The 19,857-nt window shown below is 39.6% G+C and overlaps 1 protein-coding gene across 8 annotated transcripts in view; it reads left to right on the top strand.

Moving 5' to 3' along the window:
• Nucleotides 1-19,857, top strand: part of TMEM247 (transmembrane protein 247) — a 142,690-nt gene that overhangs the window by 38,006 nt on the left and 84,827 nt on the right. For 6 of the 8 annotated variants that reach the window (XM_054196136.1, XM_054196134.1, XM_054196135.1 and 3 more), the window contains 3 exons: nucleotides 15,355-15,504; nucleotides 18,538-18,792; nucleotides 19,304-19,618. In XM_054196136.1, the coding sequence (XP_054052111.1) occupies nucleotides 15,487-15,504; nucleotides 18,538-18,792; nucleotides 19,304-19,618 (588 nt within the window). In that variant the 5' untranslated portion in view covers nucleotides 15,355-15,486. Of the gene's footprint in view, nucleotides 1-14,808; nucleotides 14,933-15,354; nucleotides 15,505-18,537; nucleotides 18,793-19,303; nucleotides 19,619-19,857 lie in introns of those variants that run through there. The other 2 variants (XM_054196131.1, XM_054196137.1) reach the window with 2 other exon arrangements.

Raw genomic sequence — 19,857 nt, 5'->3', positions numbered from 1 at the left:
TAGTATTTTCTTCCCTGATCTATTGTTTGCTCCCCTGCTTTTCTGTTAATTTCGCTTCCTCCTACAGCGGTGAATTTAATCAGGTGGGAAAATCTAATGTATTCTTACTGCCTTTCCCAGCACTGCTCATACAGTGGTGGACAGTTGACCTCCCATCTGAATTACAGCCTGATCCAGCCATTAATATTTCAAGGACAAGCACTTGGCACTGACACTTGTCATGATCCACTGAAAACCACTAGAACTGCATGAGAGTGTGCCAATGAATTGCAGACTGATGGCATTGCTTAGTTAGGCAAAGCATTCAGCTAGCGTTTCACGGTGTACACTAAAAGTTCTCCAAATACCTGAATATTCTGGCACAGAACTCCACCTTTCTTATGCCCGAAGCTATTTTTCTGCTCTAATAGCATAGGCAAGAACAGCAATATTCTGTTCAGCTGCAGAATTTTTCTTTAAATCCCAGATGACGAGTCAAATAATACAGTTTCTAGGAACCTGCATGGGAAGTCACTTGAGGTCATCGCTGCTACTTATTGTTTACTCCTTTGGAGACTGGTTCTTGGTTCATAGCCCGCTCACCCAAAAGAGACTTCTGGAACTTCCATTCAGCACACTGCTCCAAGACTGAAACGCTGCTCCATTTAACTGTTGTGAGAACACCATCATGCTGTATATTAGGTATCTAGTAGCTGCTTTAAAATCTAATCTAGCATGAGATCTAGGAATCTAACATGACAGTTCTGGTGTCCATGAAGAATTATTCTGATGAGAATTATTCACATGAAGTTTGAATTAGACTAGCATTAAGTTTTTCCTTTGTGGTCTTTGTCATTGGTAGACTACAAGTGTTCATGAAATAAATGATGTCACAGAAATTCCATACTGCTACATATTAAAACTATTTCACAACGCTACTTCATGGATTCATTTTCCTATTTTCATATTGAGTCATTCAGAGAGGAATTGCATGACCTCAAAAGACTTCCTGAAACTGATGTCAATTGGATAATCCTGTACAGAGTAAAGTTATTAGCTGTTCTGTTACTTAAGGTTTAAGTTATAACTCAGCTTTCTAAAATATCTCTGAATCTGTGCTATTGGAAGAAAGAGAGGCTGTGAACACTCTTGTACGACTCTTCATCAGGTCTGCCATAGTAGATTTCTTAGCATCACCTGCTCTGCTTTGCTCTCAATTGTGTAATTGTTAACAAACTGCCACTTTCTTGAGACAACCAGAGCTTTTTCTGCAGTCAGTGGCTTGGAACTGCAGTCAGCAGTCTGAATAACTGAAGACTCATTTCAGAGCTAGCTGAGTTTCCCCACAGCTGTACTGCCATCTGGCCTGTTTCTTTTACATCATGCTCCATGTCTCATTATTCTTTTCCTATGAGCTGTCCTTGTGTCTATTAACCATGACAACTGCTTGTTTTCCCTTGCCTGGTATTTGGTCCTCTAATCTGCTCTTCAGTTTCTTCAGAATTTATTCAGTCGCAGGGTATTTTTTGAGCTGACTGAATGAGTATTGCCTTGCCTCGGAAAAAAATGCGACCTCTGTAATATAGGTTCCAACCTTAGCTGTGCCTTGCTTATATTCCTCTCCAACCAAAGAAATTTGGAGCTATACACTCCAGGCAAGCACTTACAGCAAGAAACTCTGGAAAGATGAGTGGCTGCATGTAAACACTCCAGAGGGAGTGTAGGAGAGAATGGGCTGTGGGCCTCTGTTCCTCCTTGCAGAGGGTATGGCAGTACCTTCAAGGTTATCGCACAGCAAGTTATCTGGAAAGGAAAATACAGAAGATTTTTGTGTAGTGAAGCTGCCTGTTGGAGGACACCAATGAGCAAGCAGGCATCTGGGAAGAGTGACAGTTTCAGGCAAGGAAGGGAAAAAGGACTTGCTTCTTTTAGTCCAATGTCAGAGCTGAAGATTGTAATGCATAAGAGGAAGCTTTCTCCAGCTCTGCTGGGCTACAGGAAAAAGGGAGTCACTGCTTATCAGGAGGAAGCCATGCTGAGGAGTGAAAGAGAAGCTTCTGCTTGTTTCTCTGCTGCTTTGTCTTTTATCCTGTTCTGTTACTGATAAGGATAAGATAAGAATAACTAAACTGGAGACCCAGATTCCTGACATCAAGATGGAAAATGTAGAAGGCTCACAGTGAATAAAACTGAGAATGAGATAGAAGTCAAATTTGTCATCAGTACAAATCTATTTCATGGTGTTGTGCAGGGTGCAGATTTAACCCAAGGCCTTCCCTTTACAATTCTGGTATATCAGTAACCAGCCATACAGAAAACAGAGTCATTAGTATGTCTGCCCTCTCAATATAATAAAATTTTACCTTATTAATGTTACAGCATTTTTTAACTGGAGTTATGATGTATTTTACATTCTTACATTGTGGTTTTTGCATTTTTCTGAATATTTTAGCATCTCTAAGCTGCATAGAGTAGAGCTTGTCAATGTTAACGAATTCATTGACTTTTGACTTTTACAAACTCAATTATCAATTTAAAAGGCTCTTGTCCCTTACCTTGCTTGAAATGTCTTCCCCTGTCATCTGTGCCGAATGCCAAACCAGCAATGTGGGACTGAGCTCTAAGTGATGGTACAAGCGTCTGGCAGGATGATTATGTCATGCCTACCTTCCTTTTCTCAAATCAAAGGTCACTTGTGCTTATAAGCAGAAAAAAAGCCAGCCTAATTTTTTGAAGCTTATTTCACTTCTGAGTCCTGTTACATCACATGGACTCTTCTGCTTTGGACCTTCTTCTGTTTTCTAGGCCCCGTATCCTCATGACTAAACCTTTAAAGTATTTTTCATTGTTCACAGAAGAGAAAATTTCATACTGACTATAACTGGAGGTATCTAGTTAGAGCTGCATATAAAGTTTCAAAGAAAGGACTGTTGGGTATTTTCATCATTATGTGTAAACTTGCATTGTTCTGTGCCCTTTCAAAGTGATGTCAGTTGAGGTAAGCTGATGGATGTTGTCTGAAGATCTGTTTGTTTAGCAAGTAAGTGCAGGAAACCTGGACAAAGGCTTTCATTAAAAAAAGATCAAAGAGAAAAGGTAAATTCTCCCTGTCACAGGTGTTAAATTCTGTCATAGTTCAAAGTTTGCATAAAAAAGAGCGAGTAAACATGAAACTAGACAGTATTACTTTTCGCATTGAGAAGTTAGGTACAAGATCAGACAAACTAATGCTGGGCTCATAAATAGCATCCTCTGTCTCTCAGGCTTCTCATTCTCCCTGCAGAGGACCCCGTGAAGCCTGTCTGAGGTCAGCTCGGCACCCTGCATCCAAGCCCAATGTCAGGTGCAGGGAGCAGCTGTGCTGACTTTTCTGGCCATTGTGCCATCCTTGCCACCTGCCTGCTGCACCAGGGTTGTCCCCTTGTGAAACCCTTTGCCTTTTCAGTCTGGAAAATTGGATGATATAGAGTTTCCCTGGTAATAGCAGTCTGAAGTAGAGCCAGGTCAGGATGCAGTTTACCCAAGACCTGATTTAAAGCCATGATTGATAAGCAATCTTTCCTGTTTTCTCTCATGCATGCCACCTGTTTCCTGACCTCTTTGGTGGAGGAGATGCAGTTTCATTCATGTGATTCTGCATGCTAGTGAGTGGTCTTAGTTCATCCACCAAAATACTCATGGTGAACTGGAAGACCTGGAGAAGAAAAGACTTAAGAAGGAAGTTGAAGAAAGCACTGGTGAAGTTTTCCTGGGTTCTGATAGGGATTTTCATATCATGTCATGTGTCAATCGAGAGACTGGGAAAGTTATTCACAGAGGTGTTTGTTAGCAGAATAACACGGGCTGGAGTTGTCATTTTTGTATCAAAGGAGACCTAATTATCATAGCGATGTTACCTCATAGCAGTCTTTAAAGCCTTAAGAAAGAAGGTTATGTTTAAAGTAGTAAGATGGTAAAAAGAAAGCAAAGTGGAACTGGATACAAAAGCAAAAGGTGAAGTAGGAAATAGCAGTAGCATTTGGTATAAATGTGAGTGGCTAAAGGACTGGAGGCAACAGAGCTGGAAAAGTGGAGGTGACAGTAGTCAAGCAACAAGATTATCAGTCCATCGACAAACACTTCAGCAGTCTCTCAGGCAAAACACGATGGGCTTTGCAAAGCTGTGGAGGAAGGAGTGATAAGATTTAAACAGAGCCAAGATATAAGGCAGTCTGGGAAGGGGGATGAGGAAAGATGGTGCTTATGCTTAGTGAGTAGGAAGAGTATGCTGTCATCCCTGACAAGAGGAGAAGAAGAAAGAAGGGAAAATGGGAAGAAGTTTGAGTCTTAGTCAGATTAAAATAACAGACCTGCAGCAAACACTGAAGTGTTGTCACGATTAGATAGATGGCGAATGTTTTTGAGTTTCCAAAGTGTTTCTAAGGTATCGATTCCTTCATGCCGTTTCTCTCCTCCCTGTGAACTGAACAGTTAGCACAAATGTACTTTTGAAATACCTGGTTATTTTGCCCCATCCTAGAGTCTCCAATTCTTATGAACAGTTTTAATCAAGAGAACAGAGAACATCAAAAGAAGAAAACATGAACTGTGCTCCCTTTTGCAGAATATGAAGCGAAATATACATTGAGAACTGAACAAAGAAGAAGTAATTATGAGAACTGTTCTTCACAGGAACCGAGGCAGGAAAATACCTGACAGACAGGCAATTTTCTGTTGTAATAGATGTTGGGCAAAAAGACATCATGGAAGAGCGTGAGTCTACACCAGTAAGCGCACAAAAGCAGATAGAAAGAACTGATGAGGGTGTTCAAATTACTGAAAGCCTGTTGTTTTCTGCAGGGAAAGGTATAAAAGCTTGGACTTTGACAGATGTAGTTGCTGCTGGATAATTTCATGGGTGTCCAAAAGAAATACAGAAAACACTATTAAAAGAGGGAAAAAAATAGTGTCAAAGCCATTTCAGAAGAGCAGATGAAAGTACTTAGTAGCACCATCACAATGTACATATAATAGAAACATGAATATAACCATCAGTCAAACTCACCATGAAGAAAGGGATAAGGAAACAGCTGGTAGGTGCCAGCCATATCCATCATTACAAGACAGAAATCATATAAGGCCATAGAGACAGAAGGCTTACAGTAGATGTGAGCTGCCTCATGCACAGCAACAAGAATTTCATGCACATGAGAAAATATGGAAAATATGAAGTGCAAAATGGTTTTCACAATTTCACAAATAAACCTCACAAGTATGCAGAAAAACACAAGATACATGTGTTTATAACTGGAGAACAGTTCAAGGGATAGAATCTCAGCAACAGTGACACTGTCATATTTTTATCAAACAGTGACGAAGTACATGGAATTCTTTTCATGAATGTAGACGAAGTACCATAGTAAGGCACAAATAAACTGAGTAGCATGTAAGGAAGCATGGCATATTCTAAAACACTAACATTACTGGTATCAGCAAGACTCACAGGATACAGAATATACCTATTCCATATAGATGGGGTATGCAAAGATAAAACCACCAAGACTTAGTTTTCTATGTAATTAATGTGTGCTAGCAAGAAGCATGATACTGGAAGGTCTTGAGTCTGTAAATCTAGTTAGGTCCCAAAGACAGTGGAGTTGTTTGGAGGATTGCACAGTGGAAGACATTTTTGGAACATTCCCTTAATGTTTCTGGAGGTGTATCTCCTGTGACATTGCATCACTGAAATCTCTAAATGCAGCACCTGCCACGCATGCACTGAAGTAATCACTGTTGAGGAAGAAACCTAAGGAAGTATTAATTACAGCATCTGGCATATATGAGAATGAAAGAAAAGGTGAAGGAACCATTGCAGGGCAAAATAGGCCAACCCTTTTATCCACAGGGGAAGGCTGTAAGCCAGACTTAAGTGAATCAAATTAAATCAAAAAGAAGAGATCATTTATACTGTCAGTTTATTATAAGAAGCAGGTACTAGAAAAGCTTGTGTGTGGGAGGTGTCCAGAACAGCAGACAGAAGCATTGGAACAGGCTGCCCAGGGAAGTGGTTGAGTCACCATCCCTGAAGGTATTTAAAAAATGTGTAGATGTAATGCTGAGGGAAATGGGCTAGTGGTAACTTGGCAGTGCTAGATTAATGGCTGGACTTGATGATCTTAAAGGTCTCTTCCAACCAAAACGATTCTATAATTCTATGTGGGGTTGCTGCTACCGACTCAGGTTGGATGACACTGGTTTGCATACCATACACAGCAGGTGCTAGATGTTCAGTGTAGATGACTGCTGTCCCAGCCGGACAAAGAGTCTGTTTTCAGGACTCAGATGGAAAACAGTGTTTCCGGGGAATGTCCCATTTGTGTATCACCTACATTAGAGCTATGCCAGAACAAGAAAGTGAAATCTTACCAGAACTGATGACATCCTTGTAGACTTCAGCTGAACGAGTAGAACAAAACTCATGTAATATGGGCAAAATTAGGACAATTACTTAAACGAACCTCTGCCAAAATATACTGCTTTTGGTGGAAACCTTTCTCTTTACTTCAGTGGTCACTGGATCAGGCTTTGATGTGCTGACTCTTCAAAGTAGTGTGTATCGGTCTTTGTGGAAAAATACCTTAGTATTCAAAAAACATTGCCAATGCTCTTTAGAATGTTCAAATGCTTCACTAGTGGATTGAGTCCAGTCAAGGAAAATTTCAATTGAAAAGAGGTAGTTTCAATTGACTTTGTGTGACAAATACAAAGAAAAACAAGGGATGCAGACATCTCCCATTTTTAACAATGGTGCTAAGAACTATTCGTATGAAAATGTCATGAGCAATGATAAAAGAAAGCCTAGATAAAATTTCTCAAAGTGTATATATATGAAAGTCATGCAATACTGCATTGGAAGAGCAAGAAAGTGCCCAATAACCTTCACTACCTGAAAAAAAGGGCAGCAGAGAATCTGATAAATTGCATGAAAGCATTTCAAAGAAGTTTCTACAGAATTCGCTATGGAGAAAGAATAATGTAGCCTTTTGTAGGGGGAATGACCTACTGTCACTGAATCATTCTCCAAAGATTTAAAAATAAATCTTATTTGCCTCTCCACCATGTGTTACATTTTTGACTGACAGTAAATTACATAGGGCTGCTAAATACAGCAGTGATATTGTTTGGGGTTTTTCAACCTTTTTAAAAATTGAACTGTATCAGCTCAGTCGTAAATCTCATTAGATGATCATGTGGCTAAAAAACAGAATAGACTCAGTTGTTCTGGTTTCATTGTCCAGACCTCCACTGAGTTTCTCTTCTGCTTGGACAACCTAAGGTCAACTCTAACAACCCACAAAAATCAATTGAATTCTGAGAGTTTTGTGTCAGATCTTCATCTGTTAAACACCGAGTTAATAGTATTTCTTCTTAAGCTTGCCTATTAGCTCTACAGGATCCATGTTTTTTTCTTTAGCTGTACTGATGCAAATACCCAGCTAGTGACTTTGGCACCTCTATTTTTTTAGCTAATGAGTGCCAAACACTTAAACTGGTTATTTACTCTTGAAAAATGATACTGACTAAACCTTCACATGATCATAGAGATGTCATTAGGTGCCTTGATACTTTTAGAAATCTGTCCCCTAAATTTTTGAGGCAGATATATGAAGGACAAAACCCAGAGAGGGACTTAGGAACTATGGCATTCAGCAGTAACTCAATGGAATTTAAAAGTTGCTGATTGTTATCCTGATACTTCAAGATAGCCATCTGGAAATGCTAAGGGGAGGAACAGACTGTCTTGTGTTTCTTCAGGGATAGGTTTTCATTCTCCCCTTAGGATTCACATTTGCTGGAGATGAGGGCTTCAAGCTGTGACATTTTTCAGAAAATCAAAAAGTAGAATTTGAATTTGTTTGAATCCTTCACCTGATTTAGAGTGTAGATATGAATTTAGATCTCCACATCTCACCAGGTGAGCAGTCTTATCACTGGACTAGTAGATAATAGGATTGTCAAAGAGGGAGGCAGCTCTTATGGCTCTATTTTGTACAAAATAGGGAAAATATGTACTATGCCCCTGTTGACAGGAGTTAGAGTTTAGATGCTCTGACAGGCAACTGGGACTGAGGACATGAGTACCTGATGGTATAAAGTCTTGAACAGTCTTTGTCAGGTGTCAGGTGATCACTTTAGTGAGCTAACTTTCCTTAGGGGGTAGGTAAAAACACTGAAGTCATCCATGGAGTAAATTATTCTCAGCAGTCTGAATATATTTTTTTCAGTTTTAATTTCTTTTTCTTCTGAACTTTTAACCTTCCTTCTTCAGTGCAGAACTCATCATACTTTAATAACCTACCTCATCTACCTGAGCTTCCCAAGAAGGAGCATTTTGGCATTGTCTGTGAATACATTTGCACTATTGGCACATTCCCTGATCTAATTAAAAACAGGCTAAGAGGATTTCTGAAGAGTATTTTCTGAAGGAATGAGACATTAGCAAAATGCAGAAGCATTTAACTACTGAGCTGGGTATGATACTTCCTTCTGTGTTCTGCCCAGGCTTCCTTTTCCCATCTTTGCTTACTGATTTGTGGGCTGACTATTGACATACCTCTTCCATTTCCTCCTCAAACACCTTTTACATTTGGTTATCTTTTTTTGTTTGTTTCTGAATCCCACCACATCCTTGCCAGCTGTATATCATCTTCTGTGATCTTCATGCTTCAAAGCCGTTCCAGGTCTTCCAGCGAAAGCTGTATTGTTTGGCAGCAAAAGCTCTCTAATCAGCTTTGGCAAATGTTCATTTAAGATGTTTTTCCATACAGTATCCTAATGAGTTACTCACAGGTAAATCCAATGACCTAGTCACATTGCTTTTTCCTCTTTTTGGAAAGTATCAGACCATACAGATAAAGACTGAAAGGCCTCTGACACTGTTCATAGCAACAAGCTTATCTGAGCTAATAGAGAACCCATCATCCATTCTTAAGAGCTGGCACAGGTTCTTTTCTCTTTGATAGGTATTTCCTTCTGAGCATCACTTCTTTTCTATTTCAGCGTCCTTCTGATATTGAGTGTGAAACAGCTGTGACTCTGCTTCAAAATCTCTTCCCTTCTATTTTCTTTTTTATCTCCTGTTACGACTGCCAGCATAGAACCTGCTGGTCATATACTAGTAGCTATTATATCTCCTTGTTCTGGTATGTATTGATTTAAAACTTTTAACCTCACCTCTGCTTTCTGAAAACTCAAGTATAATGCTAGCACGTCATGTATCTATGATATGAACTGGCATTTATCACCAAACTGGCACTAAAATCAAGAGCCATCGTGGGTAGAAAAGATTTATTATCATTCCCAGTTAGTTGATTTCTGGGGAATACCATGCTTTACATAAAAGGAAGGGCATACCATTGATGGCCACAGTACTAGTGACAAAGACATTTTTCTAATATTTACAAAGTCGTCATTGGATTCTCTGATTTTCACAATAACATAAATGTACTTTCTTCTTCCCCTTTCTCCATGGTAGGTGATTGAAAACCATGAGATTTTAAAATATGGCTTATGAGACACTGAGTTTCTGGGTATGTTTGACTCCTATCAGAGAAAATGCATACACACAGAAAAAGACAGCCTTCTTTTATAGCCTCCCACTGTATTTCTTCACTCCTACAGATTGGCATCTCAGCTCAGTATGCGAACCTGCACCACCCTCAAATCTCACACCTCGCTCTCCCTCTCATTCACACATCAGCAACCCACATCCTCCCATGTCTGGAGCCAGAAGTGCAGCTCCCAGCACAAAATCAGCCCCTGCAACAAGCACTGCAAGTGAGGCAGCTGGTCAGCATGGAGCCACTGGCACACACAGAAACAAGCTGTTATTAATTGGTGGGCTGAAGGTAACTCCCTTCATAGAGTGATGGTTAAAGCTCAGCTAAATGCTGCCCATTAGGTAGTTAATATAGCAGGTAGATCACCCCATAGACTTTTCTTCTGTAGGCTGAACAAACCCAGGTCTCTCATTCATGTGTTGAATCCCCTAGTCATCTTAGGATATGCCTGCTGGACATCCTTCAGTTTGACAGTCTTTTGTCTATTGGGGAGCTCAGACTAGGTTCAGTACTCCAGATGTCATCTCAAAAGTGCTGAACAGAGAGACTAAGCTCTTCCTTTGACCTGCTGTCTACACTTTTGCTAATGCAGCCTACTACGCTGTTGACCCTCATCCCCCATGAAGGCACATTGCTGACTCATGTTCAGCTTGTCTGCAAACACCAAATATCCTGTTCACCTGGTGAGTTGGTGGCCATACAGCCCAGTGCTGCAGCAGATGTTCTCTGCTCTCTCACTGAGGCAGGGTTTTCTGGGTTTCCATTTCCTTTTCGTGTTCTAGATGAGATATTACTCCTTTAGCTTCTCCATTGGGGGTGGGGCAAGGGGAAGTAAATTGTGTCTAAGAGTAAGTTTATGAACTTTCCACATCTAGTGATGCTGTTGCCTGGTTCTGGATACTGATGATATATTATGTGTCCACCTAGACAATATAGGCTATAATTAGGCATAATATTCACACACACACAGAGCCCCAGACACACCCTTTGGAATGGAGTGTGCTTTTACAGAGAGCTCAATAATGGCGAAAAGTCTCCTGTAGGCTGTTCCTGTCCAGTTACATATCCATTCCAGAACAGTCTAATTGCTATTTAATTGGAGACACAGAATATGAGACTATTCAGTGTTGTATGTGCTCCATCTCCCAATAATATGGATATTTGTAACTGTGTTAGTGATAGACACTTCCCTGAAATTTGTTGTGTCTTTCTTTGTGTGTATAGACCAGTCTCTTCATGCTGTTACATCTGGCTGTTCAAACCCATTGGCCGTTCTGGACTCACTCCAGAATAGTTTGCCAAGCCTTATGTCAGAATGATACATTTTCTTTGCTGTTATTATGTAGTTTATCTGGCAGCAGTAGTTTATCTGGCAGCAAGAATGACAACTACAGCAGGTCACTTTAGGATGGTATAGCACTTTTCTTCCTCATTATTTAAGACTGTAGTTCCTTATAGCATTGTCTTTAAAACTGGGGAGTAAAGGACGCTTGACTACGTGACGATGGTCAGCATCGTTCCTTAGTTGTGCTGTATAGGCTATAATATGACCTTCCCCTCTTCCCCTTCCTGCTGTTGCATGATGTTGCCATTTGAAGAGGTGGCTGCTTGGAGCAGCAGCAGAGGAGTTGGAGAATGGTGCCAAGTCCTTACCAGATAGAGATGTCCCAGTTAACATTAGAAGAACAGCTGTTAAGTACCTCAGGGAAGTGTTGAAGGGAAAACTCTGAGAGTTGCTTCTTGGAAAACAAGTGTGCTTAGGCAGTTTCTCTAGAGGTTTTAGCTGACAGAGAATCTGTAGGTATTTTCCTTCAGGGAACGGGAGGCAGATAGCCTGGGTGATGAAGATGAGTCATGCTGGTAGAAAACCTCAGCAGGAGTTATATTAAGGACTAAGTATGAAGACCTGGAGCCAGCCGGGAAGGCTGGATGGATATTCTTGGGGTGCTTGTTAAGTTTTTCAGTAAGTGCAAATCCCCCAAAAGGGAAACGTTCCCTAGAACATGTCTAACTTGCTAGGAGAATGTGAAGGGAGCTGAGAGACATGGTGTTAGCAGGGTTACACCCTGCCAAGGGGATGCGTGCCCTCTGATGGTGCGATGTTGGCTTCCTTCCCATGCAGTACACACAAATACAGAGTGAAGACAGAGACTGCCATTCACATCAAGAGTGTCTATGCTCAGTTAATATTTCTTTGCTCTTTCGCTCCTCTCTGAGTCATCTGTTGTTCTTTGTTCCTAGAGCTTTTCCATGAGAGAGTTCAGTCTTGGTGATATTAATTTGCTTTGTTTTTCAGGAGCAGTTGCCATTTAAAGCTATTTGTTAGCTTCCTTTCTTTATTCAGTCCATGTATTTGACTTGTTTCTTCTTTTGTGTCTTTGTCCTGTAAGGATTTTCTTGCCTTCTTTTTTGCCTTGCTTCTCTAAAACACGAAGCGTCATCTCCTAAATTGCTCTTTATATATGTGTCCTGAATTATCAACTTCCACCCACCAGACTAAGAAGCACTGTTGTGCATCCACTGCTCTTACTTCCTTTTCAAGAAAAAAAAAGTCTGCTAGTGTAAGTAAGTAATGTGCTCCGTTTACAGAAGTAGAGCTGTGCCAGGAACAACTTGGGCTTTTAACTGAATCATCTGACCTTGGTTTATATGGTAATGTCCTGGGAGAAGGGACTCATCTACATATTTATATCAAGACAGACGTATTATTAATGTTCAGTAAAGTTAGTCATAAAGAGGAAAGCATCATCCCAAAACATTTATAGAAATGTCAGATGTGTATTAAAAAAAAAAAAAAAGAAGAAGAAGAAATGTAGTCTTGATGGCTTGAGAACTGATTTTTTCTCTTTGAAGTAATAACTATCTTTTTTTGGAGGAGGATTGTTGATAGCTGAGAAACATATTTCAAATGCTAATGTCATACTGAGACAGTTCTGACCACATAGGATGAGATGGAGCAGGCTGAGTAACTAGGCTGACATTTAATGTGAGTAGTATTAGTGTGGGGGTATTTCTAAGTACCGCTGTCATTGTGTTCCTAGGGTAGGAGGAGAATAAAAGCAGGTATCCCGATAAATCATGGTGTCAGCTCTGTGATGGCATCTCAGGCTTGAGCACAGGTCCGATTGTTAACAGCATGCGTGGTACCTCTGTTCTCAGAACACTGGAGATGGCTTCTCAAATAACTATGTTACCATCTCCTTCCTTTCTCAGCGTATATGTTAAGTTTTCTAGGCAGAGATAATTTTAGCAAATCCTCTCATCTGAACACAGATATCCTGAATATTCAAAGAAATGAGATTTGCCAGCTATTGAACGTGGATATAAAGATGAAAGTAGGACTACCTCGAACGTGAGACATCACCCAACCAGCATATACATAGGAAGAAATGACATTTTGTCAGTTGATTGTCATTCTCTGAAGGTATCCTGTATTCCAACAGATATGCTGGCAGTTGTGAAAGTCACACAGGCATAAGCAATGGGAGAAACCATCTTCTATAGTGATGGCCCAAAGCCAACAGAAGAAAGACTGCATTCATCTTTCAGGACTGGCCTTTGCTTGGCTTGCTTTGCTTGGATTCTGTCAATGATTCAGAACCTAACCAAGGGGGCAACTGCAGCAATTCACTTGGAAGCAAAAATTTCATTAATTCTTCAGTGATTGATATACTGACTGCAGTGAAACGAGCAGCAAAAGTAGCTCAGGTTTTGCAAATACTTTTATGTTTATTCAGGGCTTATTTCTAATACCTGGAATAACTGCAGAAGTTCCTGTCAGGTGTTCAAAAAAGTCTTTTCCCATTTTAAATGCATTCACAGTTCTTAAAACCCAACCGTCAACTCCTTACTGAAACTCTGGATATTGTTGAAGTCCCATATAATTACTCTGACTAAAAGCTGCCTTTAAATACCATGACAGCAATACTGTGCTGTCTCAAATCTTGTTATGTCAATTACAGCTGTGCAAAATTAGTATAAAATTTCAGGAAAATCAAATTGGTGGTGCTTTTGCAGTGGTTGTTGGTACTCATTGGCTTTCTCTGCTTACTCAGAGAAGTCAGACACAACATGCACAGCCTTCTACTCTCATCTTTCAGCTACCTTTCAAACTTAGACAGCTCGGCAGCATTGTTCTAATACCTGTCCTGGGAGAAGCCAGGCTGCGCCTTTCCACCAGTGCAAGTGGGGCTGGACCCAGGCCTCAAGAAATTATCTTTGGTGGAGTATGGTCAGAATTTTAATGAGTACAGAGTAAAGTCTGAAATTAAGGAAGCTCCAAAATGTAGGCCTAATGAAACAGATCTGTCGGTGTTCCGTGAAGTACTGATGTAGGAAGTTACCTGGATTTGGGAATCTCAGTATTATTTGTCAGGTAAAAGAACACAACTTTATCTGTAGTGCCTCAGAACTGATGTAAAATATTCTAGGCCAAATTGTCAGATGATGAAAAATATGAGAATGTCATGGAAGAAAATGAGGTTTGCTAACCTATTCTAGATGATAATCTGATCCCTGAGGGTTTTCATATCATCATAAATTACTGTAACACCCATATCCTTAAATGAACCATCACTCAGAAAATTAATTTGCCCTAATCGGTCACAGAAATATTCGTATTTCCTATTCTGTCCTTCCTGACAAACAAATATATTTTAAAAATCATGTATGTAGATATGTATGTATTCATGTATGTTTGTATGTAGTAATTAAATCTTACAGGTGAATAGTTCTGCATTGTTTTAACAAAATGGAAGAGCTCTTTTCTTGGTGCACAAAAAAAAGAAACCATCAAAATTAAGTATTCCAGTGCTGACACAGGAACAGATCCTGAGTTTATTAGGCAAGCTGTAGAAAAAGCAGAAGAATAAGTTTTATGGTAAAATTAGACCACTTTCTCTCAGAACAGCTTAAATAATATTGTCTTTATTATTCAGTACGTACAGCCCGTATGTTTTGTGCTTATCTTCAGGAAACTCAAACATATATTCTGAGTGTTCATCAAAATTCACTAAAAGGAACAGTAAAGGACAATTAGCTAGGATAATTTAAAATGGTTCATTGGAATTGATCAAAAAATACATAGAGGAGGGAGCTTAGCCTTTAAAGAGCTTGAAAATGTTGGTGATCATAATTTTTTTGTCCATTATATTTGACAAGGCTTACATGTATTTTAATTTCACTGAAACGTGTGCTCTTTTCTTGCATGTACGTTTTGTCTGACCAGAAAAAGAGGAGTTGGCCATTTGTCTGGAATTTCTAAATGTTTGGCATCCTGGAAGTCCTAGTGATGTTGCCACTATCCACAGATTGTCTGTCCAGTGCATGCACAAGTCCTCCAGCCTGATGACAATGTGAGAATGATTGTGCATGTGTTAGTTGTATCCACTCAGGATTTTCCTATGCATGCTGTTCTTTCTGGTATGAATGCCTTTGTACATCAGTAACTTTATAACTACATCTCTTTTCAAAAGGCAACGTACAAAGGAGAAATATGATACTTGTTTCCTTTCTAAGAATTTGAATTTGTCTACTGCTGCACTATTTGGAAGGAGAAAATATGAGCAAAGAAGGATGGTTGCACAGATAAGGCATAAGACTAAAGATCAGGTGTCATCAGATGTCATTTGTTTTAGCCAGTGCCTCAATTCCTTGTGTGTTAAGAGGAGATAACTCCTTTTACAATACCATTAATTTACAAATTAACCCGAGTGCATAAAAATCTATAGCAATAGTGTGTGTACCACAAAACAGGTACTCATTTATTTCCTAACAGGCATGTAAGGAAGACTACCTGACTACTTTGACAACATAAAAGCTGCAGTCTAAGGAACTATTTTGCCAGCCCTCCCCCATTTTTCCAAACAGCAGCACTGTGATCCAGTGTATTGGAAGGTCATCTAACCGAATGGGACTGAAACAGCTGGTAAGTGTCCACATACAGCTCCATTTGCTGACCTTCCCATTTATTAAATATTATGTAGGAACTTGCAGTGCCTGAGTACCAAAAAGCCCAACCTTTGGAATTCCTTTGGAATTCTTTGCACCTTCTCACAATCTCTTATTACTAACATCCTGCTCTAAATTTGGCCTCCAATATAGACACCCATATGAGATGCGCTAGGCTTTATAGAGAAATTATCTTCAGATATTTAAGTAGTTGTGAAGAAATACTTCCTACTCAGGCATGAACATTTCTCACTCTCTAAATATGTATACAGTTATCCCGGCTTTTATATACCCTACTGTGTCCTTGCAACTATGAAAAAATTATATCAAGAAGGAAATGAAAGTAAAATTTTGCAATATTTGGCAGTAACTGTAGCACAAATGACAGCAACAGTATACCTTCCTGCTATGCGTTAACTTCAGCAAGTGACAGCAAGTTTGGAGAGATAAGAGGAATGCAAAACAGCAAAAGATATCATCATTTGAAAATGGAAGTAGCAGCCTCCACTTCTTCGGGTGGTGAAGAGAAATTACATTAGCCTCCTCTCAGTTTGAATGTGAAGGCAAATATTTTAATACAATAAATCAAGGACAAGAGCATGTGAGATGCTGAGAACTTCACAGCTCCCTGAAGTACTTTGTGGTGAGTCTGGCTCAAAAGACTGAAAGGTGTTTGGTACAAGGAAAATGAATGATTTTGCAAGTACCTATTTACTCTTGGAGGTTTACTGTACATTTCGTGCCTACCAAACAGTACTGTATGCCTCCCACTTGCCAATTAAGTCATTCAGCAAAACCAGATTGATTTCCTAACTGCACTACAATGTTTGATCCCTGGACAGAGATCAAAATCCTTTTTATAGTTCTTTAAGATTTATTGGGATATACATTCATGAGGATGTCTTGAGGCTGTCTGAATAAATACATCATTAGTCAGCATTTTAGACATTATGATATCTGCATTGTCCACCAGGAATCCATGAAACTTAACTGCAATAAAAGCACAAAGATTGCCACAGCTACATTTCAGTGTCATCTTAGAAAATACGTGTTAGCTTTGGAAAGTGTAAGGTAAATATGCAAATATGCATGTACGCACAAATATCCTACATCCCTTCTTGCTCTTTTTATGATTATTCAATAACTGGGACCTATGTTTAACTACATAATTGGATCATTGGCACCAAAAGCAATTAAAAACTCTAATATTTTCAGTCAAAACTAATGATGGAATTCCAGGGCCCTGTGTATCATTCTGTCTTCAGTGCACCTTGGGATTTGAAAATCCATCTGTAAACTGACAAAACAGTTGATAAATGATGGAAGAGGAAGTGGTCTCAGTAACTTCATTAGTCTTTCTTATTTTCACTGGATCTGTCATCCAGCTCTCCACACATCACCTACCGAGCAAATATACTGACTTAGCACTAGTGTATATGATATATGGAACAGGGGAAAAAGCAATCGTGGACCCTGTGTTTATTTACATGATATAAACTGTAATTGATAGATCCTTTTCTGAAAAGTGCTTTATGCAGACTAGTAACAGTAGAAGAACTTTGTTTCCCTACTCCTGAATAACAGAGAAGAAGAAAGTGTTCTTTAAGATTCTTAAAAGGCTCACATTACCTCACTATAGGGACATCCTTTACTGTATCATGAAGTCACTGTGAGCTTGTTACCAGTTCCTGCAAGGAATTCCAGTTTATAGATGGGAAATTGAAATGCTGGCATATCTACAGTAGGGGATAGAGGACAGTGCAGAGATTTCTGGGCTAATTACATCCATGAGATTCAGTGCAACACTTTGCAGTGAAACTATCCAGGAACACTGAAATGGGATAGCTATTATCATGGTGCTTTATCTGATCCAATAAACCTGCCTCCCAGAAAGAGCTAATTGACTTGGGCACTTGGACATTCTGGGAGTCCACAAATTCTGGCAGAAAGCTTCACTGCAACATGTAGATGTACTTGCAAGGGAGAAAATAGTGACCAAGTAGGATGGTCTGTGACAGAGGAGGAGGTAAGCTCAATCCTCCTTGAAGAGCCTGAATACTGCCCCAGTGGTCGAACAAGGAACGTGGCAGAATGCGACCTTGCCAACAAAAAGTATCGGTTTGTTGTGGCAACAGGGCAGTTATGAAGTCAGCCAAGGGCAGAATCTCTGCAGTTAATGTGTCCTGGCCTTTGAACTGGGACAGCTGCTTTCACGTTTTCTGTATGGAAATCCTGTGAAGAGGAGACTGTTGCCTTATGTTTAGCCTGATACCTGCCCTATCTTTGGACATCAGTTATCCATGGTAATCAGCTTGCTTTGCCTTCTTCCTCTTCTGCTTCTCTTCCTCAGACTCAATAACAAACAAATTAATTGTCTTACTTGCCTAAATCTTTTCTCAGATGTGAAATCTATGCCTTATATCACTTTTATAAAATGCAGCAAGTACTATGAGCCTGGAAACAAGAGGTTGAACTCTTAGTGCACATGCTGAAATGTCTACCTAGCTCCAGTCAGTTAAAAGGATGGTATTGACTTCTAGCTAATCACTAGATACACCCTACAAGTTGTGATCTGACTATGCCAGAGGCAGTAGGAAACTCACCAGTCTAAGTTAGATTTTTAGTCAAGTTTTATTTCTATGAAAGAAACACCATCCTTCTTTGAGATGCAGAAGGGTATTGATTATGTTACAATTTAAAGAACTGTGATATGCTATTCTTACTTCCTGAGGGGCCCTAGCTGCTCCATGGGTTACTGTAAAGGGAATTTCTGATAAATTCTCATCTTAAAAAGCCTACAAGTGAGATTTTCAGAAGGTCTACCTACCAACCTATATCCAGTGTTTTTTCTTTTTTATTCACATCTAAGCAAGGAACATGATGGAACATAAATGAGAGTTAATCCCCTAGCCACTTTCATATAGGCTCCAGTATGCCCTATGTGTATGTGCCTACATTATTCTCAGTGTCACTCCTGTTCTTACATACGGGTCACCTGATTCATTGTCAGCACATCGACATTCTATTCCAGAACATCACTGGAGATGCTTTAACTTTAGTGGAGGTCTCCCATGTTGAAACAGGAACTCTGTTTGCTAAACACCAGGAAATACAAGAAGATTTGGAAGAAATCAGCAATCTAAAGGGATCCGAATATTCATTCCAAACAACTATGGAAGAGCTTGAGGAAAATCAGAAAGATAATCAACTTACTTTACAGGAACTCCAGAATAATAATAACAAGAAGCAGCTGCATGAAAAGATGGTAAGTGGAAGATACAATTCTTCCAGAGGTAAAACTACAATGCATTGTGGAGCATGTGGACCAGCCGGAAAATTGAGTGTGCAAAGGAAAGTGAGGGTTGTGAGACATTTGAGTTATTTCTCAGAGGTAAAGAACCTCAGTGGCTTCCATTTTCATGGGTTAACATCAAATTCACCAGATGTGAAATCCTTCCATTTGGTCAAAAGAGCCATAGTGTTTGGTTTAGATCAACCATGCCCTAGTTAAACATTTTCAGAAATTTCTTTACATTTTCAAATCAGAAAATTCTTATATGGTGGATATTTCATATTTTGTAAGGCAACATTCAATGGAAGATTTCTTTTCCAACTCTAGGAACGATCTTTTTAAAGGGAAATAATGGATATTAGAAAACTAGTGAGTCGTATACAAATATGGGAATAATCACTTGAATAAATATTCAGGCTTTAGATGAACGTATTTTATTTTCATCCATCGGCTTCAATTTGTCCTCCCTCTCTCCAATTTATAGCAGGGAGCCATCAGAGACATGACAACATCATCTTTCATCTCAGACAGTAAAACAGAGAGCATGGATGCTAAGTGTCACATGGCATATTTGGACATGAATGGAGGAACTAGTGCTTTGCCGTCAGAAGTATCCACCAATGCAGAGGAGCTGGAACAGCTCTGTGGCAAGCAGGTCACAGCAGCTGATATTGAGCTTGAGAGGATGAGGCGGGATTTTGTGCTGGCTAAACTGAAATATGAACATGAGGATAATGAAAAGCAAAGGCTTCATGAAGAGAGAATGGAGCAGATTCATCAACAGGCAGTAAAAAGACCGGTAAGGACGGGAAGGAAAAAGCATTGAGTGCAATAGAGACTGAAACATTCACATTCTATGTTAAGCAATTTGTAAGGTTTTGTACTTTTGCATGTTGAGTAGTACTGTGATTTCTTTTAAAGTTAGACTCGACTAGGTGATCTTTACAGCTTGTACACACACTCAAGGAGAATGGAGTTGTTCTACTCTCTACAATATGAACTATGGTAACATTCATTGCTACAAAATATATTGAAGAA

The sequence above is a fragment of the Rissa tridactyla genome, chromosome 3, assembly GCF_028500815.1.
Source record: "Rissa tridactyla isolate bRisTri1 chromosome 3, bRisTri1.patW.cur.20221130, whole genome shotgun sequence".
Taxonomy (NCBI): Eukaryota; Metazoa; Chordata; class Aves; order Charadriiformes; family Laridae; genus Rissa; species Rissa tridactyla.
This window is presented reverse-complemented; position numbering and strand designations above follow the sequence as displayed.